The sequence below is a fragment of the Lytechinus pictus genome, chromosome 3, assembly GCF_037042905.1.
Source record: "Lytechinus pictus isolate F3 Inbred chromosome 3, Lp3.0, whole genome shotgun sequence".
Taxonomy (NCBI): Eukaryota; Metazoa; Echinodermata; class Echinoidea; order Temnopleuroida; family Toxopneustidae; genus Lytechinus; species Lytechinus pictus.
Window position 1 is genome coordinate 14735420 of NC_087247.1, and position 24399 is coordinate 14759818.

A 24399-nucleotide genomic window follows, 5' to 3' on the forward strand; every position below is an offset into this window, starting at 1 on the left:
CTATGCCATTTTTTAACAGGGAAAATAGAAACTGCACGAACTAAAATGACAAGCTTGTAGCTCTTTTGCGATATTTTCTCTCATTACTGGTTCCATGTAAAAATAAAGATGTCAAGCAAAACTTTTGTCTTTCCTACCATATATTTTTCTAGCGATGAAAATCTTGTAAGGTTGCATCACAAAATGTGGAAATTGTAAACTTGAAATGGGTTTCACACTGCCGTATAGTGATATGACAGTTAGGATGACTGCCAACGTATGCATTTCTTTATAAAAAAAATAACTTGACTGGACAGGACAAAGATAGCTATGGTGTTACGAAAGAATTTACTTATGGTCATGCCAAATCATTATTTTCACCCATTGAAGGTGTAAAACAATGATAATCATAAATTTTATTTACCAAGGGCCACCATTTCAGCTAATTATAGCTGATCTTCCTGTGGGCCCAAAAGATCTTGACATGTGAGAAAAGGCTACCCTTCTCAAATGTGTAATAGTAAATTGTGCTGAAAAGCATACATTTTTGCACCTCTCTGGCTGCCATCATTTAAACTGTAACAAGTGCTGCTGAAGTCAAGCATGAGTAAATGCAAATTTATGCTAATGCTCACAAAGTGAAGCATTTTCTACATGTTTACCACTTGCTTGAACTTAGCTAGTATTTTCTTTTGGATACAACACTAACATTCAGAATCAAATGCATGTGTGCCATCCGACACTTGTGTTACAAAAGTTTTCCTCACAAGGAATTGCTTATTTTTATGCATACTGACTCAAACAATGGCTAGCCAAAAAGCCATTGCAACTTTTCAATGCATTTAGCCCTATATCTAGATAGATGGCACTACAAAAATGCCCGTTATATACCATTATAAATATCATATGCCTATTACCATTATAAATATCATATGCCCATTACCATTATAAATATCATATGTCTGAATGCAACCCTCTCTGGTGCTGAACCTGAGATACTGACATACCTTTAGGAGGATATCTTGGATGTTTGCCATCTTTTCCCGGCCACTCTACTCTGATCAATCCAAACGGTTTGAAAGATGCCTGCAGACCAGCTGTAAAAGAAAAAGAAAATGACACAAAGATGTTCTCTAAACAAGTCTGAATTTAAATCAAAATTGATTGCCAAGCTTCAAGATGTCATCTACAGCATGGGTAGACAACCGGCAACAATCGTTAGTGAATTTGTGACATTCAGTGAGGAGAATAATAAAAACTAATCAAGGAAGCTCATGGTGTACAAATGCGGGGGGGGGGGGGGGGCTTGGTGGGCCATGGACCTCCCAAAAGTTTCACACCAAGAAAAGAGGAGAAAAGGAAACAAAACTGAAAGGGAAAATGCAAACCATATCTTCTGAATGTTATGTCAAAGATCTATCACAAAATTTGAATTTTGTATAAAAAAGTCTTATTGTTTGCTCGCTCGCATCTCTTTTTTTTTACATTTTGCCCCTGGGATGGCCACCTCTAAAATTTTTACTCGTTACCAGTAGACCTCTGATCTATACACACAGGTGAAGTGTTTTTGTGATAACACAAGGGAAGGTATCCAAGACAAATGCCCCCCCCCATGACTTTGTAAAGATTGCCCTTGAATACATCAAGAACCATTTATGTTTGAAATCGCCAGTTTTTTTTTTTTTAATGATAACATCCCCTTACAGGGTCCTGTGAAAGATTTTTTAGTGGAGGTGCTGATGTAACAAAAAAAGGTTTTCACTACTAAATGATAGTGGAGTTGGTCATGAGAAATTTGAAAAGCAAAAAAAAAGTTTTCACCACAAAATTAAGGTCATTTTTAAATATATTTTTCCATTTGTACATCTCTTCCAGAAAACCTGGGGGTGCTGCCAATGGAGAATAGTACACATAGCACTCCCAAGGAAATTTTTGGGGGTGCTGAAGCACCCGTGTTCAAGGGCCATGCATGTCTCCTTCATGTTGTATTATCAGAGCAAAGAGGGGGGGGGGGTAATAACCTATGATATTATATATTATAAGCTACAGGTTTTGAGAGTTTTTACAACAATATTAAAAGTCACTTTTAACTGAAATGAACACTCCTTGTCTTCATCTCATCATTGAGTTGTAATGTTTCACTTTTCTGTTGAGTGGTTTTCTTTTACACAAACAAATGATATGACAAACTATAAATTTATGTAAAAAATAAATAAAGATTGTAAATTTTCAAATTCGCAGCTCACAAAAAATGAATGGTTTGTATTTAAACCACAATTCCTTGCATCTCTCTATTCAAGGCAGACAAATAAAACAGATATTTTCTAAAATATAATATAAAATTTAAATTTGAACAAAGTAAGGAACATCCCAATGATCAGTTCGGTTGCTTTGCTCCCTTGATTTCTTCCCCTGTGAAAACATTTTGTGTACCAGCATGAACAAACCTGACATAATCACATGATAAAAATGATGACTTGCCAAATAATTTTTGAAATCCATCATCTAGATACCAATTCTAAAGTTCAGCAAATATAGTAAATCAATCCCATAAAGATGGTCATAAAATTCAAGTTATCCACACAGCAGTTCTCCTGAGAAAATACAGTGGCAATTGCTTCCACAATGGTCTTTATAAGCAATATTTTATTTATTTATTTATTTATTTCGTTTTGTTTACCCAGGGTAACCCCATCAGTGGACTAAGCACTGTTTTTCTTGGGGGCCCAATATATTACGAAATCATACAGTATGTAATTATTGTGATATAACATGTGTTATTTGATATACAAACTACCGCTCCCACATTAGCACCTCAATAACATTGAGAGGAACACAATCTCTATACATGTGATTATATTAATGATATCCCCTCTTTCTTAAAATATGCATATATTTTTCAAAATAAAACACATGGAATTGATATTACAAAGGTAAATAAAAACTGCACATTGATTTTTTTTTATCTTCTGTGCATACAATTTGTGAAATATCAATGTCTAATCACGAACTGCTTCAGGCCTAGAGTCACAATGACCATAAAATGAAGAGAATGATATTCAGATGACAATTACAAGTCATCTGTTAAGCCATGCAGGGTAACACCGAAACCAAATCAGATGCAAATCCACCCGATACAATATTCGGGAGGATTCTGAGTGAGAAATTTGGGAGGGATTCAGTTTGTTTTGAAATTTTCAAAACCAGCCAAATACCCTCCAAAATACTCCCAAATGTGGCCACAACAAATTTCATTTGGGCCACATTCGAGATGTATTCAGATGAAATTCGGTTGGATTCTGGGAGGCATTTAGGGTATACTGGGTAGGCAATTCTTTTTTTGTATTTATATGTTTTATTGGGTCAACACAGACCAAGCATAAACAAAAATAACAAATCTTGGCGATTCTGCTCTGATTTGGGACCTATTCCAGACCTATCCACCTCTGATTCCTAGAGCTTCCCAAATCAGAGACGAAAAGGTTCCAAATCCACCGAATCCATCCGGATAAGGCCATATTCGGGAGAATGTTTTTGGTGCAACCCTGGCTTTAGCAAATTCATTGTCTAACCGATGAATGACAATCTCTTCTTAGGTCTACGGTGCACCCTACAGTCACTATTTCTTTCTATTATATTAAAAATGCTGAATATTACAATTTGTAAATTGTATAGATATGATAAAGAAGCTCTCCTTAAAGGAGAATGAAACTCTTGGAGCAAGTTAGCTTTTGTGAAAGCAGAAAAATCAAAGAATAAGATCAACAAAATTTTGAGTAAAATAGGACTAGCAATAGAAGAGTTATGAGCATTTGAATGTCGAGATCACTAATGCTATGTAGATCCTCCCATTGGCAATGCGACCAAGATCTATGATGTCACAGATGAACAACTCTCCCCTATTGGACACTGAAAATATACCCCAAAACGTCTCTTTTTGCTCATTCTAATCATATGACAAACGATTCATCAATGATATAATGTTGTGAAACCTCTGTACTTGTCCACTCATAAAGAGAACACCTCACCTTGTGATAGACTCTATAAAAGTGAGAATATAAGTGAAATAAGTACTAAAGTAATGAGGGAGTTGTACGTGTGTGACATCACAGATCTTGGTCGCATTGCCAATCAGAGGATCTACATGGCATTAGTGATCTCAATATTTAAATGCTCATAACTTTCTTATTATTCATTCAATCTTCCTCAAACTTTCAACAATATGTTTCTTTTATTTTTCTCTTTGATATGAATTCAGCTGGTTTCATTCTCCTTTAATCACATGTGGAATAAATACAAAAATTAAACATAATGTGAGAATAGCTTTTCTCTTCATATTTCATAATAATCAAATGGTGGAAAACCAATCAAATTAGTTGTTGGAAATTTCAATAGATCACAAATCTTGTGTGTTATGGGGCTCTAATTGGTGACCCATAATTTGGAGAGATGGAGAGAATAAAGTTTAAATTTTTTTCATGCAAGGGATATCTTTATTTTATTTATTTGCATTCTTTTTAAACAATCATTTTGTCTTCATTTATACAAAGTTGCGCATTTTATTGAATTTACATAACTTTAAATCTAAATTACCATCAGGGTTAGATATGAAATAACTGGTTTACTGGGGATAATCATTGGAAGCCTAGTTGATCTCCAAGCTGGCAACATTTTTATTCATCTGTCATGCTACATGAAAAATAACAAGGTTATGCATAAGAAATGTAGATTGCCAAAGAATGTCTTTAGGAGCTATAAATTTGCTTAGTATAGAAAAGTGCTTTTTACATTTCCAATATCATAATTTGTATCAGACATATATTTTTATGTAATTTTTTATTTTTTACATTCGCCATTCTGCCCACACACAAATTATTAAAGCTACCTTTCTTTTCTCAGCTGTTAAAAGGTGTAATTGAACAAAATGTGTTAATTGTTCTTAAATATCCTTCATAAACAGAAAAAAATCATGACATTATGTCAATGCAATGTATTTGACTGGACATAAAGATAGGTGCGTATTTGAAATCGGCTCAGATTACTCTAAAATGATGAATTCATTGCATTGCTTTTGACGATCTGTATCAATTTAAGAGCTGATATTTGAAAGATACACCCATTGCATGAATAATTTGAGTGGATAATTGTTACAACATTCTTTTTTTTATTATTTCCAGTAAAACTGGAGCAGGAACATTTTGCAAGAATACAGTGTGCCCCAGAAAAAAAGGAATCTGGGATTCTCTCTTCTGCATTGTTCCCCAGCAAAGGAAAATGATTCTTTGTACAATCTTAATATAATTTTCCTTTGTTATATTGTTGATACCTATAATAATGATATCAAAGTATCACATATTGATGAGTCAAGAGGATCAAAATCAAATTGAACAGAAGAATTGGTCAATGTAAATTTAAGATATGACTACGGTACCTTATATAAGAAAGGTCGATTCATCACAATTTCTTTTCTATGTTTTTTTACATCAAATCTCTGAATGAATTTCCATGCATATTGTTTCTGACAAGAAACTATACTCAGACTCTAAATCATATAAATGATATCATTCTTTCTTAAAATATGCATACATTTTTCAAAATGCATGGAATTAATATTACCAAAGGTAAATAAAAACTGCACATTGATTTTCAAAGAATCTGCACCTAAAATTTGTGATATATCAGTGTCTAATTACGAACTGCTTCAGGCCTAAAGTCACAGTGCCCATAAAAATATTGAAGTAGACTAACATGAAGAGAATGATATTCAGATGACAATTACAGTCACCTGTTAAGCCAGGGTAAGATAGGTGCGTATTTGAAATCGGCTCAGATTACTCTAAAATGATGAATTCATTGCATTGCTTTTGACGATCTGTATCAATTTAAGAGCTGATATTTGAAAGATACACCCATTGCATGAATAATTTGAGTGGATAATTGTTACAACATTCTTTTTTTTATTATTTCCAGTAAAACTGGAGCAGGAACATTTTGCAAGAATACAGTGTGCCCCAGAAAAAAAGGAATCTGGGATTCTCTCTTCTGCATTGTTCCCCAGCAAAGGAAAATGATTCTTTGTACAATCTTAATATAATTTTCCTTTGTTATATTGTTGATACCTATAATAATGATATCAAAGTATCACATATTGATGAGTCAAGAGGATCAAAATCAAATTGAACAGAAGAATTGGTCAATGTAAATTTAAGATATGACTACGGTACCTTATATAAGAAAGGTCGATTCATCACAATTTCTTTTCTATGTTTTTTTACATCAAATCTCTGAATGAATTTCCATGCATATTGTTTCTGACAAGAAACTATACTCAGACTCTAAATCAAAGCATATTACAAAAGTAATGTTTTTAAAATAGGTTTCCTCCATTTTCACATATGATGCTGAATACAGTACTAACAATAACATCAGTACAAGGAGAAAACTACGAGTTTATGAGTGAAACTCATAACATTTGAATGGTCCCTTTTAAACAAAAACGGAATTATTTTAAAAGTATGGGTCAACTATTTTCATTATGTGCTATAGAACCACATGCACAGTCATCGACACCATCATTTCATATTTTTCAGTGACTTATTTGCATAAGCATCTTTGGGAGGATGGTAAATTGGGGATCTATTTGTAACAAGAAATAATTTAATTCAATGTAAGTGATCAAAAAAGGGTAAAACACCACAAAAAACGTATTGTAAATAATAGGCCTACACAATTTTTATTTTGTCCAAACAATATTCGTTCAATGTTGGCACAATGACTCTTCTCTCCTTGCCATATGGCATGAGAAACCATACATATGATTGATGAATAAATTATACAAAAGACCCACAACACTACTGGTTTGAAACCCACATAATTTATTTTCTCTGTAACCTGTCTGGAGTGTGTATTCATGTGTGCTTTCAGAAGAATAGCCATGGAAAGGGGAAAGTTGGAAAAGGTGGCGTGCAAAAAATAGCTTCCCTATCAGGCAATCTCTTCTTTAAAAAAAAAAAACAATGACCACCCCCCCCCTTGATCCTAGCATGAACTTGTCCCTCATTTACTTTGAAATCAACAAAATTTTAACATGAGGGTAAAATCAACTGGTATTTCAGTACCGTAATGAACTTTAGCTTGAATTATCAGAATTTGTGATTTTCTTTATATGGAATTATACCACACAGCTGAATATCAATACGATTACAATAAATGTATATTGTTGAGTTATTGTATGGTGATGACCTAGTTGTATACAGCCTGTCTGTCTTTTAAAGTTTACATTTTGCATAACAATCTTCACAGAAATTAACAAGGTTATGAACAGATGGAATGAAATATAGGAACAACATGTATAATCATTGCACAATGATCGCGAGTGCAACATAGAATGATACATCACAAGGTGGTCTGTACTCAAAAGAGGAGGAAGAGGAAGAAGAGGAAGAAGAAGAAGAAGAAGAAGAGGAAGAAGAAGAGGAAGAAGAAGAGGAAGAAGAAGAGGAAGAAGAAGAGGAAGAAGAAGAGGAAGAAGAAGAGGAAGAAGAAGAGGAAGAAGAAGAGGAAGAAGAAGAGGAAGAAGAAGAGGAAGAAGAAGAGAAAGAAGAAGAAGAAGAAGAAGAGGAAGAAGAAGTGGAAGAAGAAGAGGAAGAAGAAGAGGAAGAAGAAGAGGAAGAAGAAGAGGAAGAAGAAGAGGAAGAAGAAGAGGAAGAAGAGGAAGAAGAAGAGGAAGAAGAAGAGGAAGAAGAAGAGGAAGAAGAAGAGGAAGAAGAGGAAGAAGAAGAGGAAGAAGAAGAGGAAGAAAGAGAGGAAGAAGAAGAGGAAGAAAGAGGAAGAAGAAGAGGAAGAAGAGGAAGAAGAAGAAGAAGAAGAGGAAGAAGAAGGAAGAAGAAGAAGGAGAAGAAGGATGTAAATGAGGATAATACTTGTGGATAATAAATAAACAAAAACAAAATGTAATTCAAAAGCATCGTCAATTCATACGGAAGTTTGCTATGTAGGCCTATAGTTTAAATTTCATCAACAATAATGATATCTCTGATAACTTCTTAAAAGAAATCTTAGCATTAACAGAAAAAAATTTGTTTAGCTTACCTTCTGTGATATCCCACGGAACGCCACCAAGGAATACTTTGCAGGAGTACGTTGGATTACGGTACACTTTAGGAGGTAACTGCCCACTCCACGTACAAGTTGGCTGGCAGATAGCTGCAATTTTAACAAGTGTGATGATTTAGTTTGTTAAATTTATGCAAAGCATTTCCAGGTCAAGTCATTAACAGGTTAAAATAAAAGAAAATAAGAAGAAGCATTCCTTTCACCATCTCAATTAATTGGCAAGAAACATCAATGAATGTGAACTTTTGTACATAAAAAGTAAATAATAAGATTACAAGCCAAATAAAGATACAATGCTAAATATTTGAATCGGATAACATTTCAAGGGCTTCATGAACATTAAAATCTATCATCTATTGCATTAGATAAAATTCAATTTTATCAGTTTGAAAACACAAAATGCATAACACTGATACTTCAATGCCAGTTTTGGCAGTATGTGAGATTGAGGAAATGAAAGATATACTCCTTTTAAAAACATCACATTATCTCACAAAAGATAATTCTACGCGCCCATCAATCTCTTTCATTTTAATCCACCTCTCTTCATTCCACCATCCCAACAGTTTTCAGGACTATGGTGAACCTCAAAATTCCTCTACAATCTCTATGCCTAGCTGATTGGCAGAACAGTTACTGATCTACTGCCAGTCTCTTTCTCTCCTCTTAAATCCGACTCAATATCTTTCATTTTAATTTCTCACAAAATTTATTTTCGTTTCACCATCCTAACAATTTTTAGGACTACAGTGAACCTCAAACCTCAGAATTCTCTACTTGTACTGATTAGCAGAACATTACATACCTGCTGCCTGTCTGTTAAGTCGAGCCAACTTCTCAATGTTACTAGGATCAGTTGGAAGGGCATTAAAGAGCTTCTCGAGGCTGTTCAACTTAGGATCCATAAGGAGTTGCCTGGTCAATGCCTGGACGTTGGGATCGTTGAAGTCCAGAGCAGGAGGAGGTAGGGCTCTGTACATGTTGGAGTCCGTCACCGACTGACCAGTCTGGGAGAACGGCATGTTGGGAAAGGCTCCAGGTAGATTTCCCTGAAGCCCGCCCTGCAAAAGCATTGCTGGCGATATGTTAGGCATACCCATGTTAAGACCCATCTGTGTGTTAGGGTTTCGGAATGCAGGGTCTCCTGTGAGATTCAGGTTGCCCTGTAAAGAAATTCAAATAAAAGGTAACAATATTTATGTCTATGTTAATCTCGCTTCTGAAATCAAATTTATAAAAAGAAAGAAAATACAGAATATGATCATGAAGTAGATAGTAGAAAGCTCTTCCTTTTTCATATTCAAATCATTGGAGACTAACCCTGCATGCTCATGAAGAATTGGGTTCATTGAAATTCATGATTTTGTAAGGTCAGTCAGTTTCCAATAGATTAAAAGAATTAAACAGCAGATTATGACTTTGATATGTATAACATGGTAATGTATGAATGTCATTTCTTTTTTTCATTTTTCATTTACAAGAATAACAAGCCATTTTTTTTACCATCATTTGAGAGAGGCTTTCTGCCAGCTGGGCATCATTCATGGATCCAGCGGAGCTGACTCCACTGCTGTCAGAATCACTGGGACTTGGGCACTTCAGGTCTCTATTCCCTGCCCCACCTCCAGCCTGGTTGATGGGGGAGAAGACATGATCCCACAGCACGGAAGAATCTGAACTTGGACTGTTGACGCTGCTCACGGACGATGGATACTGGTCACTGCCCACGCTGCTGGCCGGCAAGGACTCCAGCATCGACACGATGTGGCTGCAGGCTCCTTCGTCCGGGAACGCCCCTCCTCCACTGAGGTAGCGGTCGATGTTGGACAGAGTGATTGCATCTTTGGGGTTGGTGCAGACGGGATGGGAGCTCCAGGTGCTCTGGGAGACCGGGGAGCCGGGAACGTTGGGGAGGAAAGATATGAAGTCTGTACCATTGGTAGAGCCTTGGGGTGTGGGTAAGGATGTAGAGGTGCTGATCGAGGGGGGTAGCGTCATCTTGGCATCCATTGTGTTGGAGGAGGATGACGACTGGATCTGGGCTCTAGCAGCTTCTAATAGGTTTGCGTTGATGTGTGGTACTGGATCAGATATGGAGGAAAAGGTGAAATAAATGATATTCAATTTAACTCGTGTACAAAGTGATTAAATAAAAATTACTTTTTAAAACAAATAAATCCCATAAAAATCCTCAAATCATATTTTGGGTAAATTTTTTATCCTTGGAGTTACATGGTTATTCAAACATTTCTTCTAAGAAAAGGGTTTAAATTTTCAATAAAGTAAACTAACTGGATATTAACAAAAAGAGCCTCCTAAAATGGATTATCTATACCTTTTGCCAACTACTGACATCAGTTGTGAATTGGTCTGATGCACAAGTCAAACATTCAATTTTTATTGAACACTATAAATAAAACTAAGCATGTTTATGAGGACAAGGTCTATTTACATTGTTAAAAGGCTAATGTAGCACTTTGGTTTGTAAAGGAACACTTTATTTCATGCAACCTGATGTATGGGAATATGTAGAACTCCCGAGTCAAAAATTGAGAATCAATTTTGAACCAGAAACCTTTCAAATGAAGTATGGTGTTCATGATACCACAATGAACAAGACATTCAAATCAAGGATCCAGATACATGAATAAACTAATATTGGATGGGGGGCAGCGTTTTTGTTAAAAATTGACTTCATTTCAGTGGTGATTTTATTACCCAACACCTTGCCACAGGAGCAGGGTGTTGGGTTGAGTACTCAATTGCATTGAGTACCAGATGGATGAGTAGAATGCACTGACCAGGTACTGACTAATGGCAAACACTGTAGGGATGGCCATATTTTGGAAGCCGGGGCTACATTTACTACTTTTTTTTATAATACCCCAGTTAAAGACCATTTAAGCTAATTCTAGTATAGCTATTTCATGCTGAAAATTACCATGTTGCTGCAGAGAAATTACAATACAATTAGTCCATAAAAAATGGTTTTGCAAATAAATGCTCAATATATTTGCAGTTTACATGTACCCTCAAACTTTGGACCAGGTAAAGCAATAACTTCTTTGATAGTTTGTGATGTTGACGTGGAAGTCATAAAGTAGCCTGGTTTTTTTACATTACATCATAAAAGAACTTCTACAGTATGGTCACAGCGACCAACAGCCAATGTCTAAGATCATACATTGTGTTTTCAGAATATATTTTGTGCAGAGGTGTTTAAAGGGGCTGAAGAAAGATGATTATTTATGCCACTGAAGTGACTTATTATACATTATTGAAACAGATGAAGTACAACATACAAATAAATTTTGTTCTTGCTCCAATTGTCAGAATTTATTCTTTCTATGCTTAACTTAATTGTCAAATCTGAAGCAAATCTATGTGTGTTCCCTCCCTTATTTTACATGTCAAAGTATGTGTTTCTATCCAACATTCCATAGTATATTGTGAACATGAAATGCAGAATGGCAACTTTCGTTTCACTGATATGTGGTCACGATATCTTTGGTTCATTTACGTGGAGCCATAAATCTGTTCAAATCATAACTTTCGAATGGATGCTTAAATGCTTCTGAAGAAAGATGTAAGGATAAAGCCAATACATTATGTCGTAATTTCTCTCCAATTCTTGTGCAAATTATTTGCTAGTCCTTCCGTCTTAGAAAATTTCTTACCCCAAGTTCACTGACCTGGTATTCTAACAAATGTTTAACTCATTTACCAAAATAGTATTTGTGTTCCTCATTTGTTAAAAATATTTGAAATAACAATAGAGTCTGTTCGGATACAAATTACTTCCCCAGATAAATGTACAATCCAGTTACTCTCCTCAAATCAGTGAGGAGCTCACGCAACAGTTATGCCAGAGCTCTCCAGATTGCTACCCTCATGTTTAAAGTCAATAGCTGATTGATCACTTTAACAAAAGAAAGGGGCGTATCAGTTCAGCTCAGAAAGAGAATAGGACTGTTGACCCGGCATAGAACACACTTGACCATACGGTAAAGTGAGAATTTGAAGTAGTGTGACCAAACAAAATTATTCAGTCAGTCTCGGAGAAAGAAAGAAAATATGTGCAGAGAAATATATCCTCTAGAAAAAAAAGTAAGAGACATAATAATGGAGGTATATATACATGTATAGGATAAGATTTATAGAGGCATATTTTTTTGGGGGGGTGGGGGGAAGAATATTTTTATATCCCGGGTATTGGTGGCGATCCCAGGGTCCCTCCTTGATTTTCAAAAAAAAAATTAATCTCCTCCCCTCAATGGGCAAAAAATCTCTTTAAAATCATCACCTATGATCCTGGGGCCCAATGCTGCATTGCTTCTGAGAAAAATACAAAAAATGAAGCACTTTGAATTGTTTAAAATCAAGACGCGTTTGTGTTTTTTAAGAATGCATCCATGGGCAAAAATCACGAAATTCCTTTCAGTTAGAAGGAATTATTTTGAATGCCTTATAGCACGTTCTAACTTTGTTAAGTGTGAACAGAGTTCAAGTTTATTTCCATCCTGTCTTTCAATCAGTCTCCTTCAACGAGATGGCTTCAGAGAGAGAGACTTGGCCTGACTGACGAGAGGGGAGCGGTTGCAGTTATGCGAGTATTAATAAGTATGTACATGTAATCTGTCATGTCTCATTGTGGATCCAACACTCGATACCTTCCAATGAAAACATGTAACTAGAGTTCAGTAGATACCATGTGATGCTGTCCGCGGATTGTATGATGCAATCAGAGAAACCCATTCCGCTTCTCTGTCATGTGACGTGTTTGGTCTGGAGAAAATGTTTTTGATTCATGGATAGATTCTCATTTCTAGATCATAAATATAAACTCTTCAAAGCCTCTGGAAAACTTTCGGAAATCCCCTTTTAAAAGCATGCATGTGAATACGTTCAACAGGCCTATTGTATCATCAACCACATAGTTGGATATAAACTTATGATCGATTTAAATATTTATCATATCTTCATTTGGATTCCATATATTTATGAAATTAGTTAAACAAGCCATGCACTAATCAATGCAACACTCCAAAATCAAACTAATTCTTTTCCAAACTTAAAAGGGGTCAGTTGAGTGCAACTGTATTTCAGTAATATTTGATTTTAAAAAAGTCAAATGTAGCTAGAGCAGTCATTTCTGACTAGAAAAATATATCAGCTCCACCAAGCTAACTACAAAGATCATTTTAATGATTATGTTTTCAATTGTTAAGAGTGAACTCTGATATTTATTCCAATGAAAGCATAATTTTGGATGATATATCATAAAGAAACTCTGTAAAGAATGAAAGAAAAAACTTATCTTCACACAGTATTATGAGCCCACTTTTAGCTGTACATTTTTCCAAAATTATTGTTGCTAAAAGAAAGATTTTTTGTTTAATCTTGAGGTGACCTCAGGGCCATATTCAGGTCTTATTGTTTTGCCATTATACCCCTCTTATCACCAATCATGTGATGGGATAATATATTCTAGCCACAACAATCCCACAAGCATGTGATATACAATCCTACACTCTAACTTTTTAAGGATTTGAATAAACCCAGAGGGACTGAATAGTCACCAATTGAACAATTGTACTCTTTTGAATCATAGGGAATTGTTTTTAAACCCAAAAGGATTAATATTTGAAATTTTTAGCTTTTAAATGAAATCTACAAGGCTTTAATTTTAATCTTAGCATAATGTTGAGCTGGTTTAATCACAGCTGTTCTGGATTCATTTTAAACCCTTGAAATTCAGCGTTTATCACAAACTTCATGAGACTATAAATTTCATGGATATGAAATAAATCCTAACCTGCTGTGCTGATAGAGTGGCCAGCTAAATATCAGCTTTGGAATGAAACCTTTCAAAGGTGTGAATTTAAAGCTAAAAGATTTGATTTTTTTGTGACAGATTTTAAAATATCACTGTTAGTGTTAAAATCAAAGGCAGAACTCAAAATCACAGCCAATCTGGATTAAGGCCTATTTAAGATCCATGTAATTTAAAGTGTATTCTGTATAAGTTGTTGTCATATTGATATATACTTGTACATATTTTTGGCATTTTTGGCATTTTAAATATTGTATTTGTAAGCAGAATATTTAAAATGCCAAAAATTTGAGGAAAATCAAAGCTTAATCATATTAATGTAATATATTGATGGTATGAATGATCCATTACTTAAAACACAAATGCATCAATTTGTTCTTTGCTACTTACTATTAAAAGAATCAACTTATAAATCAAGGGTGGTTTTTTTTCTTCTTTACTTTGCAACAGCTTCTACATCGTTAGTCAAGCAAGATATAAATTTGAGTTCAAACCGGCTAAATCTGATATTAAAAGGTCAACATAATTTCAGTCAGGAAGTTTGAAATAATTATGATTTTGATGACAGCAAACAAACAATCCTAAAAATAGGGTATATTAATAAGCAACTCTTACCCATTCCAACCAATTTTCATTTGGTTTAATTGATCATTTAACCAGATTCATTCTGTTTATAGTCCAATAATTGAATGCATGAGTAATCGTCCCTTGTACTGTCAGCAGCACATTTCTGTATGTTGTATCACTCACTGGTAGCTGCCACTTGGTCTACTTTGATCTAATCAAACACGTTCTAATCCTGGCTTGTCTTATTTGGTCCATGATTTGGTCTATTACCATTCAGCCTATCTACCATTTTTTTTTCAATTTTCACTTTGGCTATAATATCCACTTTGTCTAACAGCATTAAGGCCTAAAGTCTATACGTCTGTGATTGCATGATTTTTTATAATTCAAATTTTTATATGAAAATGTGCAAAATAATTAGACAATGTGGAAATAAGACCATCTGGGCATTGGACTCAATGGCAATTGGCCTAATAATTTGTATAAGATCTAGTGTAGTGTAGACCGAATATCAATTAGACCAATTTGAAAGTAGACCAAATGGATTTAGCCCATGTGGTCAAAGACTATATGAAAATCAGACTAGAGTACAAAAGGGAGATGACCATTTCAAAGAGTGGGAAAATCTAAACTTTGCTGACAAACAATCCTCTAATTTTTAAGAAAAATATTTTTAGGAGAAAATATCTTTTAGGAGAAAAGAGAAAGTATACCCCTGAAGTGCACAAACCAAATTATACTTGTATTCAAACAGGAAATAAAATTGCAGTTGGTTGCTTTCAAAACTGATAAATTTAAAAGGTTCGTTTCCCAGAATTGCTTAAGAATATGATGGAATCATCATTACTTAGCCAATAATAACTTAAATGGAATACTCGATTTTGATTGGCTGTTGACTTGAGGAATGTCATCATAGCTCTTCCAGTTATGGTTGGTTGATTTTTTGTTACATTAACTGTCCCAGTTTCATCAAATCTTTTAACAAAAGTTATCAAATTTTCATTAAGAATTATTTCTAATTCTTTTGGGGTGCTGGCAAATGCTTTAAATCGAATAATCCCTCAAAAACTATGGAATGCAGATAATAATTTTTGATTAAATTATACTCATTACCTTCTTGCCAGCTAGCAGACGAATTCATTTGAAACAAAATTTGTGTACTGCTTAATCTGCTCCTTTAAGCTATCGAGGAAATACCCATATTAAAAGCAGCCTCGATCTGTATAGAGTTTCCTGATTTGCCGAATTTGTATCCTATACAGTAATAGATCTGTTTACAAAGTTCAATTAGATGTGGAATCCTACCAGGGTGGCTGCCATGAAGTCATTTACCTGGGGGAGGATAGTTATTTATCTTTTTTTCCTACCTGATGATCATTATCAAATGTACAACCCATTTATCTCTTACATCAACATCTTATACAAAAACCTTGAGAACTGCTTTCCACATTCATTTAATTGAACAATTCAAGGGTGGATCTAGGATTTTCCGAAGGGGGGTGGTCCTCACTATCAAATCGATGTCATTATGTCTCATTAACAATTTGACAAGCAAAAAAGAAAAGGTCCTCACTTGCCTATGCACAACATATTCCACTAAAAATATTTAATAGAAATACACTTCCCCTTCCATTCAGTCATAATTATAGATCCAACTTTTAATCCAGCTCCCCTTTAAAAAAAATTGTGAATACATGGCTGGCAGAGGTCAAGATTCTTAGTCACAGACCATCACATGGCAGATGGTATGTGAAAATTGAGAAGTCTCTCCCGACTTGATCACAACCACATATCGTCTGCGTCATCTACGAAATGAAAATCTTGCTTACCTTCATCTCTCATTTCAGAATGAGGCGTGTTCCCAAGTACTTGCTGTCTCCTTGGGCTTGGAAAGGTGAGAACTCTACATGGCCAGGCTAAGTCCCCGTTGTTGACCGGTCCTGCTCCCTGGTTCGAACCTATTCCACGTAAATCCAGTGAGTTTTCCAACAGGGCGTTGATCTGGCGAAATATATCCACGTTATTGCCAGCACCACCTTGGGCAGGTACAGGCAGACCGGGAGCGGGAGGCGGCGGGGGAGGGCAGTCTACGCGTGAGCCTTGCTGTTGCTGCTGCTGCTGATTGTTGATAAGATGCACGACTGGCGGAGCGCAATCGAATCGAACTCTCTTCTCCGTACCCCGCTGCACGTATCCAGGTTTGACCTGTTTGGTGAATAAAATTGGAGAAAACAACCAGCTTTATTTTCGCTAGTACTCTTCCTTCCCCCAGCGAATTCATCAACCAAAGCGCACCAACATGAGTTCCTCAATACCAATGTAGATCTATACGAGGTCGGCGAATGTGAAATAAGGAAGTGAGACCGAGGCTGAAGCAGAAGATCGCTATTGTAATTTGACTATGAGGGCGTACTTCGCCTCTCGATCAGATACGAAGTTGGTTGCTTGGATACTAAACTTTTGACCAATCGCGTGGATTCTTTCCGCCCACACGACTTAATCGAGATGGGCCGATTGTTAGGCATCGTTTCTCAAACGCTATTATCAGCTTTCAACTCAATCATACCTGACGACGTCATTATGATTTATTTCAAACTCAATTCAATTTCAATTCATTAGTTTCCTTCACTCGTTGTTACATATATAATTAACTGAAATTTGGACACACTGACAGGACATATTGTAAATTAGACATTTAAATAAAATTGCACTCTTAGACATAAAAATAATGAGGCGATGTGAATGAATAAAGCAAAACGTCTTTTGGCTAGGCATGTGAACGATCCAGAAAAGGACTGCTAGTAAAATAAACACACACAGCGAATCACAAGCCTCTTGAGCGTTACTTATATATACCCCTTACGAAAAAGTATTCATAATCAACAATTATAAATCAATAAAAAGAAATAAATTTAAAAGGCTTCTAAATGACATATGTGAAATACATAAGGCCAGCTCCTCAAACATTCAAAATTGCAGTTGAGACTGAGTCAAAACAAATATAGATACGCTTTGATAAAAATATTAAATAATATCCACATAATAGATGAAAAGAAAAAAATCAAAATACACGGTCGGTCAAGGAAGGTCGTTCTGGGGTTAAGAAATTAAGCTTGGCTAATAATGTTGCTATTGAAAAATAATGAGAATTGGGTTTGGAACAAAAGAAATTCTCAAATGATTGCGGATGGAAAGACAAATTTGGATACGAGAACGAATGAATCGGTACTGATGAGTGGGCATGAAGTGGGTGTGTCGGGTCATTCATTATACTTTGAGAAGAGCGAGCCTGTTGTGTAAAGGATGAACTGACAGGGTATAAGGTCTAAATGTATCAGCTGCGAGCTGAGCGATCTTCCTCAAGTCTTTCGAGCTTCTTGGTATTTTCCTTTGCAAGGTTGCCATAGGCAAGCCTGTAGCCAGGGGGAGTGGGGTTCGGGGTTTCCATCGAATCCCCCGAGATTGTCAAAAGAGAAAATAATGATATTTATATAGCATTTATGAGGCGCCAATTTATCTAGTTTCCTATTCAATGTCGCACTATATATTACCCCGGCTGTAGCTCCAGCTGCTAAAAAGGGAAGGAAAGAGGAAAATGGCTACCGGGCTGCATATGTGCATAACATATTAAATATTATCATCATGCTTTATATGAGACACTGGTAAAAAAAACAATACAAATGATTTTTCAAATGTCTAAATAAAAATAAATACAAAGACTTACCAAAAGGGGGACGATTTAGAATAGATTTTCGCTTATTTTAGTTATTTATCAGCCTAATACTTAAATAAATTCACATTTGCAATATCGAAAGCATGCATACCGTTTTGTGTCTTTTCTGAAGGAATTGAGCCTAAGTGTTGTGGTGGTGTTGTTGTTTTTTCACCAACTTTATGTGAGAGCTCGTGAATCTAAATTCATGATTTTTTTTTTTTGTTATCATACTAATGAAACAGAAAGAAAATTGGAAGAAAACAAGACCCACATTAAGGAAAAACAAATTGATTTACACAGGCACATCGAAAGTTTGCTTAAGAGAATTAATCAGTGACACATTAATGCCCGAGGCACCTAAATATTAATAAACCATATCTTATGAATGGTCTGTACCTCAATTGATCATTCAAAAGCGAATGAATAATTACCGATGTCACCGGGCGACGGTATTTTAAAGGGTGTACGTTTCATTCATGGTGATACTCTGATTGAAGAGTAACGGAGTTGGAGAGGTCACTTCCATTCCTTTTGAATTCATACAGAATGTTTTAGAAATCCATTCAACTATTTAAAAATCCCTTCAAAATGCCAAAGCCTGCTATATGCGGATTAAAACCGAGTACACTAATATCGTTATCATCCAATTACCATTGTGCACACGAAGTTCACGAACTTGTACATATGCTATGTGTGAGCTATAGAGGTCATGCTCCCAAAGCGGTTGCCATATCACATTGACAGCTAACGAGTAAACATTGTGTGATAACCGAGAATGATGTTGAAAAACAAGACAAATCTACACAAAATGTATAGCATATATTATAATAATAGACTGTTGCTATAACAGATAAACAAAGGTGTTCTGCCTTTTTTTTTTTTTGGGGGGGGGCAGTGACACAAAGCTAAGGACTATTTTTTAAAGATTGATTGCATTGGACCCGATGTGAAATTAAGCGTTACCTCTAAGATCAATCCCTATATAATTTATATATAAGCTTTGTGTTACGGGACAATGCATGACCTTTGAACTCGATGTTATTTCCTTTATTTTTTCTTTTTAGTGTCTATATACCTTCCTTGTATTCTTTCCTTCTCCCTGATTTCCTTTGCCTTCCCTCTGGATTTTTTCCATTCCCTCGACAAAAGGATTGTTGTTGAGCAAAGATAGTGTTATTTCCATAAAAATAATTTCGAGAAATTTTTCCTCGATAACCCATCCAATCAACCAATTGTTGCAGTACAGTTATTCAAAATAAAGATTTCTAGGGATATCTAGTTGATCAACTGTTCTACAGCTGACCTACCTTTAATTCAATAAACTATAGTCTAAACCATATCAAGTGCAATTCCACATTTCATCTGCTGTTAGGCAATGCATGTTTCTTTCGTGTTTGAATTAAATGCCACTGTCAGAGATTCCGCTCCTGAATTATTTAGCATTCATTTTCCTGTGTATAATTGCCAATGGAAAGTAATTTAAATGACTTTTATGAAGCAAAAAAAAAGACTTCTTGTTAAAGGACAAGTCCATCCCAGCAAAAAGTTGGTTTGAATAAAAAAAAAAAATCAAACAAGCATAACACTGAAAAAACTAATCAAAGCAGTCACATGCACATCCTGGTCGGGATACAAATGACGGGACTGGTGTCGTCACTCACTATTTCTTTGTCTTATTAAATGAAATATGAAATATTAAAATTTTCTTCTCATTGTCATGGGAAACAAAGTTGTATTCACCCCTGAACATGTGGTTACAATGGTTTTACAATTGTTTTAACATTATGGTTCAGTAAAGTTGGTCTTATTGTCAAAACTGTAAAATTGATATTTCAAACAATAAAGAAAACAAAAGAAAACGTGAGTGAGAGACATTATTGCATGTCCATGAGTTTTGCCGATATCTGTTTTGTGAAAAATAAACGATTTTAAAATGTTATAACTTTCTTATTTTACATCCGATTTTGATGAAATTTTTATGTTTTTTATGATTTTTCTCTATTGATTTAAATCAAGAATTTCATGGGGTGGACTTGACCTTAAAGGAGAATGAAACTCTTGGAGCAAGTTAGCTTTTGTGAAAGCAGAAAAATCAAAGAATAAGATCAACAAAAGTTTGAGTAAAATAGGACTAGCAATAGAAGAGTTATGAGCATTTGAATGTCGAGATCACTAATGCTATGGAGATCCTCCTATTGGCAATGCGACCAAGATCTATGATGTCACAGATGAACAACTCTCCCCTTTTGGACGCTGAAAATATACCCCAAAACATCTCTTTTTGCTCATTCTAATCATATGACAAACGATTCATCAATGATATAATGTTGTGAAACCTCTGTACTTGTCCTCTCATAAAGAGAAAACCTCACCTTGTGATAGACTCTATAAAAGTGAGAATATAAGTGAAATAAGTACTAAAGTAATGAGGAAGTTGTACGTGTGTGACATCACAGATCTTGGTCGCATTGCCAATTGGAAGGATCTACATGGCATTAGTGATCTCAATATTCAAATGCTCATAACTTTCTTATTATTCATTTAATCTTCCTCAAACTTTCAACAATATGTTTCTTTGATTTTTCTCTTTGATATGGATTCAGTTGGTTTCAAGGGTTTCATTCTCCTTTAAACTAGAATTACACAAGTTTACAAACTCCGAAATCCCTCTTACTGAAAAGCATGCCAATGGACCACAGAGTGGTTCTTTCCCCAGTAAATTAACAAAACTACAATGTATTCAGCCATTTTCCCTTTATGTTATCACACTCCACTTTATTTATTTTCATTACGAAACAGAGCGAGCAACCTTGTCACCTTGCCTTCTTTATAAAACCAAACGTGCAATTTATAAACACTTTTTCGAACTATTTTTTTTTAATTCCCTATTAGGTATGTCCTTCGATCCCCGTCTAATGTCTGTCCATTTTTTCGTTTTATATCCTTACTTTAAACCTTTCATACTAACATATTTTTTATTCAACGATTTCTCTATACCTTTCCATTCTGTTCCCCTTTTCTGATATTTTTCCCGTGCTTTAATTTGTTTATCCTTCCTACATTCAATCAGTCAGAATTGTGGATGTGATCATATTGCGATATGCCCTGTCTAGTGGTGTGAACTTTGAACCTTCACCTTCTCAATTCACCGTGGGTTTAAAGGTCAAGTCCACTTCAGAAAAATGTTGATTTAAATCAATAGAGAAAAATCAGATGTAAAATAAGAAAGTTATGACATTTTGAAGTTTCGCTTATTTTTCACAACATATAGTTATATGCACAATTTAGTCACATGCAAATGAGAGAATCAATGTCCCTCACTCACAATTTCTTTTGTTTTTTATTGTTTGAATTACACAATATTTAAATTTTTACGGATTTTAAAATAAGGACCAACTGAAATAAGACTTTGTTTCAAAGGACAATGAGGAGAAAATTTGAATATTTCACACAATAAAATACAAAAGAAATAGTGAGTGATCTGAGTGATGCCATCAGTTCCATCAGTTTGCATACCGACCGGGATGTGCCAGTCAGACCGCAGGTCCCTATGCTAATGAGCAAAAAGGCCAGATTCATCCAAATCATCTCGTGGCTGAATCCTCCTCCTTGCAAAATCTCGTGATTCGTGAGATTTTCTTTCTCTAAGAATGTACCTGTTTTAACCTGAAGTTAAATGAAATATTATTGCACCATCAGATAGAGTAAATGTTCCTCTTTCATATTGGTCATTTATTTTGTATACAATATTTCGTTAAATAAGTAAATTTCTGGCCTGAAAATGTGCCTCAAAACTGAATTTTCTTCCTCTGTTTTCTTTTGCAAATTGTGCAAAACTTTTTATTTTGAGCCTCAATGATATCTATATCACCATGAAGCTGAATTTCTGTACTTTCTCACAATACCACTCTTGATATGCGGCACCTTTTAATCGGGTCAAGATCACACTTTTCCCAACAAGGTACAAGACGAGATTTCTGAAATTTTGTACTTGCATGAAATCCAGAGTTCTGATTGGCTGGATAAGGTTCACAGAACTACAGGCGCGGGGTATTTGAGGAGATTACCACATGGGAAGTGTGACCTTCCCACGAACACAGGCACTGGAACCGTTGGAATTTGCCACTGTGTGGTCTCTTTGACCAATCAGAGTGCAGTATTCTTGTTTTCAAGCTGCTTTATGTACTTGGCAAATGAAAAGTGTGATATTGACCCGATTAAACCAATTCTTATTTTGAAACCTATATCATTTTAAAGCATACATATTCAGCTTCATCATGATCTAAAAATCATTTGGGCTCAAACACAAATAAAGTGTGAAAATAGCAGCTTTTGTCAGGTGAAAATAATTATTTTGTAGCATATTTTAGATCAAAATTTTAACCTATATTACAAAATCTTTTAATAAATTCAAACACATGACCTGAAAGAATGATTCTTCTTCTTTACAATGACACCAAATTCATGAAATTCGATGCACAATTAGAGCAGCAATGACCGAATGAAAAGAGGTGTTTTGGTCCGCATCAGGCTCATTAAATATGCAAAACATCTCAAGTCATGAATATCACTTGGATGAAAGAAGCCACTTTCTTGGGACCTGCCGTCTGACTGGTGCATACAACTGTTTCGTGAAATTAAGCGAAACTTTAAAATGTCACAACTTTCTTATTTTACATCCGATTTTGATGAAATTTTCAGTGTTGTGATTGTTGGGTTTTTCTCTTTTTATTCAAATCAACTTTTTGTTAGGGTGGACTTGTCCTTTAAGGCTATCGGTGATAAGATTTAGTTTTAGCAACCGAAGAGGGGCAGTGAGTAAAAAAAAGGAGATGGAGATCGAGAACGGGAAAGGTAGGAACAGGTGGGAAAGGAGAGGGCAGTAAAGGAATAGAGCGAAGAGAGGGAGTGAGAAGGGGGTGGAGCGATATCAAGAGAGAACGAGAGTGATCACGTGCCAAATGTCATACAAAACAGAACCAAAACAAACGCCACAACGAGCATCGCAAATTTGTGCATAGCGCCTTTACGTCGATTATGGCTCAACCTATTTATTATTCATTGACGCTTTTTATATATCTATATATGGATAGTAATTGTTTCAGTACTTCTTGATGAGTGACTGGCGATCTATAAATTATCCCATGTTGTCAGAGAACGTCTTGATCTGAACTGCATTTTGTGGAGTGAAATAATTCCTTCCCAATAAAATTAGGCTCCAGTGGCAGTGTGTTTAACATCCAATCGTGATCATGTTGGTTAAAGTCGAATCAATGATTCCTTGGCTTTAATAAATTAAGTGGAATAAGTAAGACCCGTATTTCACTTTGCTTTTTTTTTAAGTATGCACCCACATGACGGGAGGGGGGAACAAGAACACAACTTACCGATAACAAACTCATGGTTTAGATGCCTCTCGTTGACTCTCTGCACGAACACGATTGGCGCCAAGTTCGAACTCGTTGCCGCCCGAATGTTGGCTGTATAGTGGACGAACAACGGTATCAGCTTTTAGTAGTATGTGGAAATATAAGTGTTGGCCAAGTGTTTGTCTTGAAGAAACCAACTCGGCTTCGAGTAAGCTGTTGCTTGGTTGATGATCTTGTGGTATTTTGATGAGGATTACCCAGTTCCACCTTTTTAAAGGAGCCATCCTGAACTTCCTGCGATATGCAAATGCTGCTTGTCAGAGATTGTTGGTCCGCTTTGCAATGGAAGAGCATTTCTTTCGACGAAAGGTTTTGTGTCAATGATCGACGCAATTAGCATATTGTAAAAGGGAACCCACTGGCCTATGAAGAGTTGAATTGGAATGACAATGAAGAAGAAAGACGGTTAGGGTGAATCCAAGAATACAGGAATGAGGTTGCACATAATTTATAGAGTATTTCGTACGGATTTTCTGAGAAGCAACAAAAAAATGAAATAAAGATAAAGAACAAAAAGACACAAAAAAACGGGGGGAAAAAATGGAAAGAAAGTAAGAAATAAAAAAAAGAAAAAGAAAGAAAAGAAAGAATGACGGGTAGATAAAAACCAAACAAAGAAAGGAAAAGGGAAGAAAGAAATAACGAACTTAAGGAATGACAGAAAGAGAGGGAGAGATATAGAAAGGCGACGAAATAAATCAAGAATGAACAGACAAATGTTTTCGATCCCTAAAAACGCACTTGCTTCGCAACTTGATCCA

The 24399-nt window shown here is 35.4% G+C and overlaps 1 protein-coding gene across 1 annotated transcript; it reads right to left on the bottom strand.

Moving 5' to 3' along the window:
• Positions 1–918: 918 nt before the first annotated feature.
• Positions 919–23923, bottom strand: LOC129257767 (cytoplasmic polyadenylation element-binding protein 1-like). The gene is made up of 6 exons (XM_054896163.2): positions 23597–23923; positions 16324–16699; positions 9598–10175; positions 8900–9257; positions 8071–8184; positions 919–1076 (listed from the first exon to the last, which is right to left on the bottom strand). Exons 1-6 carry the CDS (start codon positions 23609–23611, stop codon positions 934–936), a joined length of 1584 nt encoding a protein of 527 aa, XP_054752138.2. The 5' UTR covers positions 23612–23923; the 3' UTR covers positions 919–933.
• Positions 23924–24399: the final 476 nt, after the last annotated feature.